At 40.9% G+C, this 13,724-nt stretch overlaps 1 protein-coding gene across 2 annotated transcripts in view; it reads right to left on the bottom strand.

Moving 5' to 3' along the window:
• CDHR1 (cadherin related family member 1) overlaps positions 1 to 12,508 on the bottom strand; it is a 148,736-nt gene extending 136,228 nt beyond the window's left edge. For both annotated transcript variants that reach the window (XM_030204878.1, XM_030204879.1), the window contains exons 1-2: positions 12,318 to 12,508; positions 5,694 to 5,789 (exon numbers count right to left, since the gene is read on the bottom strand). In XM_030204878.1, coding sequence (XP_030060738.1) covers positions 5,694 to 5,789; positions 12,318 to 12,378 — 157 coding nt within the window. In that variant the 5' untranslated portion in view covers positions 12,379 to 12,508. The remainder of the gene's footprint in view (positions 1 to 5,693; positions 5,790 to 12,317) is intronic.
• Between the last annotated feature and the right edge of the window lie 1,216 nt (positions 12,509 to 13,724).

Raw genomic sequence — 13,724 nt, 5'->3', positions numbered from 1 at the left:
AGACTAGGCATCTGCCTAGAGCAGCAGAATTTGGAGAAAGACAAGTGCAGCGCCCACATTCTAGTAAAGCAACGCTTAAATATTGCTATCAGTGCTATGGCAGGAAGTTTGCATTAGTTGGGGAAGAATATAGCATACCTTAAGCTCAGGTCTCTGTTCAAGACCGTGCTGTGCTGACTTTTATTTTGTGGAAGCAGCAAAAAGAAGCACAATAGGGTCTAGTAAACCGTCTTTTTTTTTTTTTTTGGAGGTTCATTAGAATCAGCTGTTACTCTCGGAACTAGTTGGTACAACTCACTGTTGAAATATCGATACAGTTCCAAGGGACGATTTGAGATATTTGTTTACAAAAAAGAACATTTTTCTTGACTACTAAGGCAGGCGCATGTGTTGGGTAATTTTTATTAAAGATTGTACCTTTGTTCCAACCTTGAAGACCCTATTGTGCTTCTTTTTGCTGTTCTCTTGTGTTACTTCTCTTTTATTTTGCAGCAGCAGCTGAAGCTGGAGGATGGTGATAAGAGTGGCAGTGGCAGCTAAGGAAGGCAAGATGTGAGAAAGTGTTAGATGGGGGGGGGGGGCTAAGGAAGGGGAAATTAAATTTGAGATACATTCAGGTATAGGGGAAGTAAGGGGAGATGCTGGACATGAGGGGATGGGTAGGAAAATGGTAATGCTGGCCTATGGGGGGTAGGCAGGGGAAGAGGAGAGGAGATGCTGGGCATCTTAGAGAGGACACAGCTGAAGGTTCATCTAGGGTATGAGATACCTTTGAGCCAGTCCTGGATACAATATCATCCATGTCCAAAGATTGACTGACTTGGTCATGGATGTAATTTATGGGAGCAAAAGGGATAATGTCCCCCAAATACTGCAGGTTGGCATTGGAAAGGGGAAGGCCATAATGAGCTAGATCATCAAACTTTTTAAAACCACCTCCTATTTCTGCTGCTGCCACTTTCTGTTTCCTCCCCCCCCCCCCCCCCCCCATCTCCTCAGAAGGAAGGAATAGCAAAATTAAAAACAGTAATGTGCATTGTGGAGCCATTATGCCCCCATGTCATTGCACTCTCTGCTCCACCCTGCCTCCTGCTTCATGCACTTCCTATATCCAAACGGGGCTGAAAGCAGTAGATTCTTCAAATGCCCAGAGGCACAAAGACTCCATGGCAGATGGTGTTTTTAATTTAGTTCTCACTGATCAGTGGCAGCAAAGGAAATTTGATAGACAGGCGATAGAGATCTGAAACTCATACAGGCAGAGCAACGTTGGATTTATAGATTTAAAACACTAGCCCCAGTGGGCCTGAATAACAGAGTAGAATGGAAAGCCTTCCTTTAAACCGATAAGTAGAAAGGCCAACAGAAAAAGCAAAAAAGATAGAATAAGGGGGTATCCCGTTAGATGGGGAAAGTTGAGGTCCCTTTAATTAATGCAAATTCTGTGTCCCCATTTGATTGGCTCATAAGGGCGTCGATAGTTTAAAAACAGCTGCCATTTTTGAGGAAAAGTGAGGCATATAAGACGGAGGTAAAATGGAGAAACAGGTAAACTATGAGTACAATAAAATATTTAAAATTAAAGGGGAGTACAAACCATAGGTATAATAGATTGAAACTTTCTAAAAACCTTCTCTAACTTCACATATTATGTTATTGATTTCAGAGCGAGGCAGACTAAGGGATCTGCGCCTTTTGAAGCACTCTGCAAAACAGGAGCTCGCTGTCGGGCGTTACCCATTAGTCCAATCCGCATAACAGATAAGTGCCAAAGCGTCATTAAAAATGCCAATATATGCATGAAATAAAGTTAAAACAACACATAGATAGGAGAGGTTTTTTGAGACTCATGAGGATGCTCGCCAGTCAGTTTACATAAAGAAAATTCATTTTCAAGAATAAACGCTGTGCAGCACGATGACTACAAAATATATAGTTGAGTTATCGAGCGTCTGAAGTCTTTTCCTCTCATTAATTACAAAATCGGAGTTAGATAAGAAGGCTTTTGTGTAAACAGTGAATTGTGAATTTAATTACAAAAGAAATAATCAGAGTAAAGAGAAAGGGACTTGATATACCACCTCTGTGGTTACAATCAAAGCGATTTACATATAAATTACAGGTATTTATTTTCTACCTGGGGCAACAGAAGGTTAAGTGACTTGCCCAGAGTCACAAGGAGCTGCAGTGGGAATTGAACCCAGTGCCCCAGAATCAAAGTCCGCTGCATTAACCACTAAGTGAAAGCTCTGTCTCTGTCACAGATTTCTCTAATAAATCAGAAAGATTAAAGTCCAGTTTTTCTCTATATCCTTGCGCACCTGGTTGCACACCTGGTTCCGTCTTAGAAGAAATATAGGGCCCCTTTTACCAAGCTATGGCAAAAGAGGGCCTGTACTGGCATTGGCCTGAGTTTTTGACGCAAGCCGAGGCCCCCTTTTACCACAGCTGGTAAAAGGTTAATCTTTTTTTTCTGCAGGAATTGGCTGTGCAGCAAGTAAAGCACTTGCCACGCAGCCATTTCAGGGGGAAGCCCTTACCACCACCCATTGAGGTGGTGGTAAGGGCTTCCACTCTAACCTAGCAGTAACCGGGCAGCCCACGGCACTGCCCGATTGCTGTCGGGTACACCTTAGCGCTACAAAAATATATTGTATATTTTTGCAGCACCGGATATGACAGATATGACATTAGTGTTTACCGTCACTTAGTAAAAGGGCCCCATAGTTTGAAAGATTTCCTTTTTGTTCCCCCACCTCTTTCTGTTCCTCTCTATGTAGGCATGAGAAAGAAACCGAGACTAAAGAAAAATAATTTTAGAACATTTTGAGGCCATGCTACATCAATGTTATTTCTGCAAAAATAAAATTATAGCAATGACACATTTATCTTTGTTTGTGACACTAATGGGTTGTTTACAGTTTGGGAACCTTAAGTTATTAGCTTTCCAAAAAGATTGATAAATGACCATATTACAGGAGAAAGTAGGAGAAATTCTTACAGACAAACATCCAAATTGATACAATAAATGTAAACCTATAATTTTTTTTTAAATAAAGCTTTCAATAAGACTTATGTTCCATGAACCAGCTACAAATTATCTTCAGAATATACAAGTATCTATGAATATTTATTGGCAATGCATGACTAGCATATGAAAAGAAAAAAATTATTTCTAGGAAAAAAGGAGATTGTATGATTGTGGATCATATCCGATTGATTAAATGAGAATGAGAAAAACATGCTATTACACTATATGATAGCAATACATTTATATCCCTTATAACCTACTAACAAGTTCTATCACTGGATAAACTGCTGGCTGAATACTCAATTCTTCATTTGTAAACTGTGGTCTTGAAAACTGGAATGGCCCTGGAGCATTTCATGTGTGCTCTGAAGATCAAGAGGGAGTTGTTTTTATGTTTTATATAGTTTCTATTTCATTTTGAAATAAGGTAATGTTATAGGATACACAAAATGTGCATTTCTTGGTTCCTGCCTCTTGCTTTTTGCGGAAACTTTAAATCAAAACTGTTCACGAAAGCAATCAACTTTTGGTGAAAGATTTGTTGGGCAACTGATAACCCATTGGTGGAGAGGCAAATTTTAAAAAGCCATTTTCCCATGTTATTTGAACACGTGTCAACCTGTTTGCAGGTAAAAGTATACATATCATAGAACTAGCATGACACTGACACGGTTGCACCCCATTGTCACCTAAAACTAAGCGGCTCCTTATCAAATTACCTGCATATTATGTTTTTATTCTGAGAACTGGTAGAAATAATGTGGGAGAGACATACCCATAAACTTTGTAACAAGTGAAGCCGGCGAAATGCTCCTCAGAGCTGGCCTTCTTTTTTTTCATTATCAGCTGAAGCCGACCATGTCTTAACAATGCCCCCGTCCTGCCTCCGTCCCGCCTCCCATACCCTTCCGAAACGCCCCCTTTAACTTTGGCCGGCTCTGCAACGGAAAGTAGTTGGAACCGGCCAAAATCAGCTTTCAATTATACCGATTTCGCCGGCCATCTCCCGATTTGTGTCGGAAGATGGCCGGCGATCTCCTTCGAAAATAAGCTGGACATTCACCGTTTACAATTGGTACAGAATTCTGCTGTTAGACTGATTTTGGATTATCTCGATTTGAGTCATTTCAATCTTATTATTCTAAACTTCACTGGTTATCAATTGCTGAGAGAATTCAATTTAAATTAGGTATCACCACCTTTAACATTCTTATTGGGCAAATTCCTGATTATATGCTGAATTTAGTATCCTTGTTACAAAGGTCTTCTTCTAGATACAATACTTGTAATCTCTTTCAGAAAAGATTTCCAGTGTTTAAGAATTTAAAATTGAGCAAGCACCTTACACTATCTCTTCAATACCAGTTAGCTAATTTGTGGAATCAGCTTCTGTTGTCTTCGAGGGCTTGTACTCATTATCTTTTGTTTAGAAAACATTTAAAAACTTCTTTATTTGGCAAGGTGGGATACCTAATGTTTAGTTTTTATCGGTTTGTTTTGATTGTCATTCCTGGATTGATTGGCCCAGCTCTTGGATTGTTGTAATCCGTCCTTGAACTGTATAGATATAGGCGGAATACAAGAACTGGAGTAACATAAAACAAATCAAATCAAAGGGTCACCCACGTGGCAAGTGGGTTTTGGGGGGGGGGGAATTGGGGGGCTCAGCACACAAGGTAAGGGAGCTATACTCCTGGCACCTATTTTTGGTTTTTAAAAAAATATTTAGAAGTGCCCCCTAGGGTGCCCGGTTGGTGTCCTGGCATGTTAGGGGGACCAGTGCACTAGAAATGCTGGCTCCTCCCACGATCAAATGGCTTGCATTTCGCCGGGCCCAGTTTCCATTATGGCTGGAAAATGAAGCCAGCCATCTCATGTAAACCCGACGATCCTGCTCTAAACCCAGCGATCGATTTAGCCGGCCCCAACCGTATTTCGAAAATACGTTTGCTCCGCCCCTTTGCAGAGCCGGCCCCGAAGATGGCCAGCCATCGATTTTGCTGGCGCCGTTCTATTATGCCCCTCACTGTTTCCATTGAAAGTGGGCTGGTGTGTTTTTTTCTCTTCTTGTTAAAATGTGTTTTCTTTTACATAACATCCCTATACATTAATTTGTAAATTATGTACTTATAAATACAAAAAAAAAGTCCGAAGAACCAAACCTTGTGGCACACCACTGTAACATCCTTTTCCTCAAAATGAGCTCCATTTACCACTACTCTCTGTCGCTCATTCAGTTCCAAACCCAGTCAGTCACTTTAGGGCCCTTACCAAGAACACTCAGTTTATTTATTAATCATCTATGCAAAACCATGTCAAAGGCTTTGGTAAAATCTAAATACACCACGTCTAACACTCTTGCTCGATCCAACTATCTGGTCACCCAGTCAAAGAAATCAATCAGATTTGTCTGACAAGACCTGCCTCTAGTAAAACCATGTTTCCTCAGGTCCTGTAATCCATTGTTCTATCACCTTCCTCAGATTGCCCATGAGATGCTGTTTCCATCTTTCTTTTTACTGAGCTTGTGCAGAATAGTTGTCAGTCACCATTCCTGGTGATCACCACTAGTATATGGACATTTCTAAATACTTAGTTCTGTAAATTATCATTTAATTGCTACGAGTGAAACCAAAAAATGATTTTAGCATTTTATACTAACCAGTAGGTGCATCTTCAGGAATACTAAGGAGGGCCATATTTCCATTTGTGCTGCTAGCTCCATTATCAAAGAAGTAGGGTGCATAATTTGTCTGAGCTGCAATCAGAAAAGAAAAAGCTTTTATGCCTAGGCAAGCCTGGAGTTTCTAGCTCTCAGCATAGTGACATCATTATATTACATTAGTACTGTGATTGATTTCTGTATGTCTAGTAATACAGCAGAGCTGCCAAGTTACCCAGTATCAGGTCAGGAGGGAGATTTTTTGCCAGTCCTAGTTTTGAACTTACATCCCAAAGCTCTGTGGTATTTGTAGTCCCTGATTGTAACTGCCGAAATCAGTGCTGCAGGTCCCATAATGCACCAAGATAGAGTTGTCAGAAATCCAGGATTAGCCTAAAATCTCCTTCCTAGAACTGAGTAACTTGGTAGCTATGATACAGTAATAAGAAACTTCTTTATTGTTTGCTAACCATCAGGCTTATTTTCGAAAGAGAAGGGTGCCCATCTTTCGACACAAATCGGGAGATGAGCGTCCTTCTCCCAGGGTCGCCCAAATTGGCATAATCGAAAGCCGATTTTGGGCGCCCTCAACTGCTTTCCGTTGCGGGGACGACCAAAGCTCATGGGGGTATGTTGGAAGCGTAGCCTCAAAAAGGTGTCCCAACTGACAAGATGACCACCGGAGAGAATCGGGGATGACCTCCCCTTACTCCCCCACCCCCTCCTACCCTAAAAAAAAGAACTTTTAAATGTTTTTGCCAGCCTCAAATGTCATACCCAGCTCCATCACAGCAGTATACAAGTCCCTGGAGCAGTTTTAGTGGATGCAGTGCAGTTCAGGCAGGTGGACCCAGGCCCACCTGTTACACTTGTGGTGGTAAATGTGAGTCCTTCAAAACCCACCAGAAATCCACTGTACCCACATGTAGGTGCCCCCCTTCACCCCTTAGAGCTGTGGTAGTGGTGTACAGTTGTGGGGAGTGGGTTTTGGGGGGCTCAGCACCCAAGGTAAGGGAGCTATGCACCTGGGAGCAATTTGTGAAGTCCACTGCAGTGCCCCCTAAGTTGCGCGGTTGGTGTCCTAGCATGTGATGGGGACCAGTGCACTACGAATGCTGGCTCCTCCCACAACCAAATGGTTTGGATTTGGTCGTTTCTGAGATGGGCATCCTCGGTTTCCATTATGGCTGAAAATCAGGGACAACCATCTCTAAGGTCGACCTAAATTTCGCGATTTGGGCATCCCCGATTGTATTATCAAAATGAAAGATGGACACCCATCTTATTTTGATAATACAGCTGTCCCTGCCCCTTCACCGGGACGACCTGTGAGGACATCCTCAGGAATACTTGGGCGCCCCTTTCGATTATGCCCCTCCATATCTCGCTCTGATAATGCCCTGTCTGAAGTTGGCAGTCTAGTGATGAAATGTAAATCAAAGTATGCACTCAGTATGTAAATCATTACAGAACAGAATATAATAAAAGATAAATGTGTCTGTATTAGAAAGACACAGATAATACACATTCCATTTCTCAGGAAAATACAGTACTTTTAATTTTGAGACTGATGCAACTATGCTGTTTCTAAGACTAATGGAACATATAATCCCGAAACCAAAAGCCCATTTCCATAATTGATTTAGACCCAGAACATATAATTCCCAGTACACAATTAGAATTGACACTAAAATTTGTAGGTAAATGGATGACAGGGGGAATTTTGTAAGATTAAGAAGCATAGAGACATTTAAGGAAGAGCAGTATGACTGAAGAGATAAAATGGGGACAAAAATGAAAAAAAAAATAGTACAGATCAAAAAACTGAAAACATTGTGGAAAGAATTTGAAATGGAAAAGGGCCAAATTAAAGAAAGGAAAATTTGAAGGGAAGGCTAGAGAAACCCCAAATAAAACAAAATAAATAATTGTATTATTATTTTGTATATAAAGTTATTACATATGCAAATAGAAAATGAAAATTCCCCAAGCTTTTCAATCAGATCTGTGTAGAAATCTTTGTCAAAGTAACATGTAGTTGGAGCAAATACAGTGTAGTTATTAAACCAGATATTAAACTGGGTTAGTTCCTCTGGTGTTTAGTAAACTGTGATACATAAGTACAGTAATTTAGTAAATACCAAGGTAGAAGGTACTTACTAAATTTGCCAAATCCAAATGTCACTACTCCATCCTCATCCTCCTTGACCTATGCGCCACTTTTGAAACTGTCAATCATAATTTACTTCTTGCTGCACTATTCTCATTTGGGTTCCAGGGCTCTGTCCTCTCCTGGTTCTCCTCTTATCTCTCCCACCGTACCTTCAAGAGTACATTCTCATGGATCTTCCTCCACCCCCATCCTGCTCTCTGTTGGAGTTCCTCAGAGATCTGTCCTTGGACCCCTTCTTTTTTCAATCTACACCTCTTCCATGGGCTCGCTGATCTCATCTCATGGTTTCCAATACCATCTTTCTGCTGACGACACCCAGCTTTACCTCTCCACACTAGAAATCACTGCGGAAACCCAGGCCAAAGTATCAGCCTGCTTATCTGACATTGCTGCCTGGATGTCCAACCGCCACCTGAAACTGAACATGGCCAAGACCGAGCTCATTGTCTTTCCACCCAAACCCACTTCTCCTCTCCCTCCACTCTCTATTTCAGTTGACAACACCCTCATCCTCCCCGTCTCATCTGCCCGCAACCTCAGAGTCATCTTCAACACCTCCCTCTCCTTCTTGTCCCACTGGAGGAGTGGCCTAGTGGTTAGGATGGTGGACTTTGGTCCTGGGGAACTGAGGAACTGAGTTCAATTCCCACTTCAGGCACAGGCAGCTCCTTGTGACTCTGAGCAAGTCACTTAACCTTCCATTGCCCCATGTAAGCCACATTGAGCCTGCCATGAGTGGGAAAGCGCGGGGTACAAATGTAACAAAAAAAAAATACCCAGCAGACAGCCAAGACCTGTCGCTTCTTTCTCTATAACATCAGCAAAATTCGCCCCTTCCTCTCCGATCACACCACCCGAACTCTCATCCACTCTCTCATCACCTCTCGCCTTGGCTACTGCAACCTACTCCTCACTGGCCTCCCACTTAACCATCTATCCCCCTTTCAATCCATTCAGAACTCTGCTGCATGTCTTATCTTCCACCTAGACCGATATGCTCATATCACCCCTCTCCTCAAGACACTTCACTGGCTTCCGATCAGGTACCACATACAGTTCAAGCTTCTCCTACTAACCTAGAAAAATGCACTCAATCTGCAGCCCCTCATTACTTCTCTACCCTCATCTCCCCTTATGCTCCTATCCGTAACCTCCGCTCACAGGACAAATCGCTCCTCTCAGTACCCTTCTCCACCACCGCCACTTCCAGGCTCCGCCCTTTCTGCCTCGCCTCACCCTATGCTTGGAATAAACTCCCTGAGCCCATACGCCAAGCCCCCTCCCTGCCCATCTTCAAATCCTTGCTCAAAGCCCACCTCTTCAATGTCACTTTCAGCACCTAACCATTGTACCTCTATCCAGGAAATCTAGACTGCCCCCAATTTGATTGACTGCACTTTTTTCTCCTTTAGATTGTAAGCTCCTTTGAGCAGGGACTGTCCTTCTTTGTTAGATTGTACAGCGCTGCGTAACCCTGGTAGCGCTTTAGAAATGTTAAATAGTAGTAGTAGTAGTAGTAGTAGTAGTAGAGGGCTGTTCCCTCAATTGAGGCAAAAGGGAGCCTAGAGTCAACCAGTACTACTTAGATGATGGTGTTGGTCATACAGGAGTGACTTTTTTTTCCTCACTATAAAAGATCCAGAGACTTCTTAAAATGGGCTGTTATTGAGGGGTGAGAAATTGGAAGGCTGAATTATACCTGGTTTTCAATCAAGGATGTGACTTACAAATATACAGCTCGGAGGGAAATCAGTGCTGTGTGAGGCCCCTTTAAGCATTCCAGGGAATAGGCCTGGGCCAAATTACAGCTAACTTTGAATTATTGTCAGTATTAAGTTAATATACTGTTAACAAGGATTATGGAAGCTGCATTAATAGGTCATGGAGGTTGTTTGCATTTTTTTTCATGATAACGAGCTCATTTCCATTTTACCATAGGAAGAAATGTTTGGACCACATTAATGCTAAATTTACATTTGCTAAATTACATTAGTACATGTAATAAGAGGTATTTTCAAAGCATTTACACTTACAAAGTTCCATAGTAACCTATGGAACTTGTAAGTCTAAGTGCTTTGAAAATGAGACCCTTAGAGGCCGGTTTACTGAACCTGCAATAAAAGATCACATTTGTGTGCTCTTTTGCAGAAGGAAAATTACCACAGAATTCACCAACTTATGAAATCTCAGTATTGGCGTCAGTGAATCCTATGGTACCTGTCTTTACCTTGATATGATAAAGAATATCTTGCATTTCCAGTCACAGCAACACTTCATAGCATCTTTAAAAAGGATTGGCTTGTTTTCTTAAACATGTCCCTTCCCCTCCCAGCCAAAACCAGTGGTGAGGCAGAGGTGAGAAGCATATCTCCTCTTCCTTATACCTCCACCTAATCTATATATAAATGTTAGTATGGCCCCAAGTCCTGCCCCTTTATTGCAAAACAATATAGATTAACACTAGTAGGTCAAGGGTACCATTTTGAACCCAGAGCCACAATGCTTTCACTAGACCACCAGGCACCCCCAATAAGATTTGGGATGGGCTCGAGGGGGGGGGGGAGGAGGTAAATGAGGGGGCTTATTTTCTAGGAGGCCTATCAGGGGGACAATGTAGACTGCTTATGTAATGGGGGTTGGTGTTGGGGGAGATGTCTGGGGTATTGGATGGAGTTTTAATGTCAGGTTCTGAGGTGGAGGAAGCCTTGATGTTGAGGGGGGATTGATGCTGTCAGGAGCAGCAATTTTAGAAATATGTTTCCATACACAAATGGGAAAGAGCAGGACCCTTGTAGCTTTTTAAAAACTGTTGTGCTCACTGGACATTGTGGGAAATACACATGCAGTACTGCATTGTTCTTAAATGTATTTTACAAGAAGCTCTATCTTTGCAGAGCCTTTGTAAAATATAGGGGAATTGTGCATGTCTTGACCTGGACATCTCAATTCCCTTCACCACGTCCTATCTAAAATGGGCCTTATAGCCATATAATCATTACCACAAACACTTATTGCTATGACCTACTTATATAAATTCACAAGCAGCCAGGCTAATCTATACTGCCTTTCCTTTCAGAACATGGAAAGTGCTGAATACTCCCTTTAAATCTTTGCTTCTCTTATCAACCCCCTCTAACCCTACAGTAATACCTTATATTTTTATATTATTTTTTAATGTATTTTTAAAAGATCTATATCAAAATAGTTTGTTATTTTTTAATGGTCTACAACTCATCGACTTATATGACTGGATAGTCAACCCCTGCCATGCTGGACCTCTCAAAGAACAGTGAATGATGGACAGATGTTGCAGCTCTGATGTACTGGTTCCACTTATCTTGGAATGGTAGAAAGCCTTCTAGTAATGCAAAGTATTATTGAAAGGCACAGTGGGCAGGGACTTATAAAAGCATGGGATATAGGGATATGGGGTTGAATAGAGAATGGAACATATACATATAAAAGTTTATCTTGCTATATCTGATGTACTGAACTCAAACTTTTGCTGCCTAATAAAATTCATATCAAAAATATAATCTCACAAAGCAACCCCACCATGATTCCCAACTTGCTAAATCATTTCCATGCTATATATATTGAACAAATGCTGATTCACATTCTTCTCCCTTTCACATTCACATTATTCTCCCTTTCACTGCTAGCATTTAATTCACATTAGAAGTCAATTTTTAGTAGATGAGCTATGTTTACCTAATTTTATTTTCTCATGAAACTCCCCTTCTATTAGAAAAGAGGCCTGAGGTTCAAAAGACATGAAAACTGAGGTACCATCTCACCCCTAGAAATGACCTATTCAGAACAGACTTGAGCGGCATCAGTAGAAGTCATAAGGGAAAATCTATATCTTTATCTATACAATATCTATTTTCTTGATAAATGAAAAAAAATTAGTTTCTTGTGTTAGCAATCCAACAAACATTACATTCATTCTTCTTTAACAAACACTACATTCATCTATAAACTTTAATTGTAGGCTCAAGAATTTTTAATCTACCATTAGGAATCGGTAACAACCCCAACCCCTCCCCAAACTATATAAGAGAGTTACAAAAATGTCTGTTTATATCAAAATCTTCAATGAATTTCAGTTCTGTTACAAATATTAAATAACCCACTATAATTTAAATACTTAGTATGTGATACACACACCACAATAAATACATAGTGCTTCCAATTAAAAGAAACACAAAAGTTACCCAGGGAGAATGTAAACAGGTGAGTTGCACAATGTTTTACAGTTGATTTGCAGTAAAATAAAACACAGTATTATTACACCTTCAAGAAAACTTTTAAAAATGTGCCTTCAAGCAAGGATCAAATTAATCTCTAAGAAAAATGTGATAGGTACAATAGAAATCAATGAGAATGCAACAAGAATGTTAATGTTGCTGTTTCTCAATGAAGAAAGAAAAAAAAAACATTGTACTTACCCAGACAAATATGAACCACTGAGAGAAATAACAACACAAGCAGGTGTTTCTCTTGCTTCATTTCACTGCTGAAACGGGCAATTTCTTCAGCTTTTTATCCTTATTGTTATTTTTCTTGCAGGTATTTTGTTAGCTGCTAAAGTGCCCTTCAGGACTGCTCAATAGCTAAACGGGAAAGAGGGAGTAACAGATGTTAAGATGTTAAGCGGATGACACGTCTTATTTTTCTATGGAATTTAAAGAAGCTCCTTCCTACCACCTAATTAGACCAATTACTTTGCAAGCAGCTGAGGGACTTGTTTCTGAAACTACTGTGGGTTTGGAGAAAGCAGCTATGCTCTCCTCTAGTCTCTTACCTTGTGCTTGTTCGATGGTAATAAAAGTTCCTGTTTGTCCTTCCGTTTCTTAAAATGAAGACAGAAGCATAGAGAAAGGTAAAAGGTTCTGATGTTTTAAAATATATTTTAATGATGCACTTTCTACCCTAAGAACAAAAGCTGAGTAATGCAAATTAGTATGTTGGCTTATTTTGCAATACAATATTTTACTTTCTACAGTTATATAAAGTAATCACTCTGTGTAAGTCTTCTCCAGTTTTGAGTCTATGAGGTGTAAAGAAAAATCCTCATTGGAAAGTGGTCTGAAAGACAAGTCATATTTTTGGGGGGACCTAACATAGGGGGTCTTTTATTAAAGTGCACTCATATTTTTAGCGCACGCTAAGCGTTAGAGACACCCATAGAAATGCATTGGCGTCTCTATTGTTTAGCGTGTGCCTATTTTTAGCGAGCACTAAAAACACGAGCGCGCCTTAATAAAATACCCCCATAGTAGCAGATGGTAGATACAGACCAGCATGGTCTATCTAGTGTTGATAGCAAGGCAGCCAGAGTTAGACCTGATGCTCTGTGCAGGGCATACAGGTTACCTCTTCTGTGCCTTTATTTAGGACTGTGTCTGCCACTAAGTAAAGGTTACACTTTTCTATGCCAGTTGTTTTGCTTTGATTCCATCCTCTTGCTAAATAGGGATCTTCTGTTTTTATCCCACACCTTTGTTTTGGAATTCCACCACTGTTTTAGTCCCACCCACCTCCACTGGGAAGGCCTACCATGTAGGTATCACCCTTTTGCTGTCCAGGCATCTGCTGCTCTTTCCATGAAACATTCTGTACCATCACTTTCAGTGGATTCTGATTGTGAGTTGCCTTGGCATTCTTCTTATTGCCAGCAAGTATCATTTAAGGGCCCTTTTACAGAGTGACGGTAAGCCCAACACGGGCTTACTGCTTGTTCTTTTGGGACTGCTGTGTGGTCGCTGGTGGTAGTCCCGCCCCAAGCACACGCCATTTCTGGGAGAAAATCCCCGAAAATGACTTTTATGTGGCGGTAACCTGACGGTAATTGG

This window comes from Microcaecilia unicolor, chromosome 5, assembly GCF_901765095.1.
Source record: "Microcaecilia unicolor chromosome 5, aMicUni1.1, whole genome shotgun sequence".
Taxonomy (NCBI): Eukaryota; Metazoa; Chordata; class Amphibia; order Gymnophiona; family Siphonopidae; genus Microcaecilia; species Microcaecilia unicolor.
The sequence above is the reverse complement of the archived record's forward strand: the minus strand, read 5'-3'. Positions and strand labels throughout refer to the sequence as shown.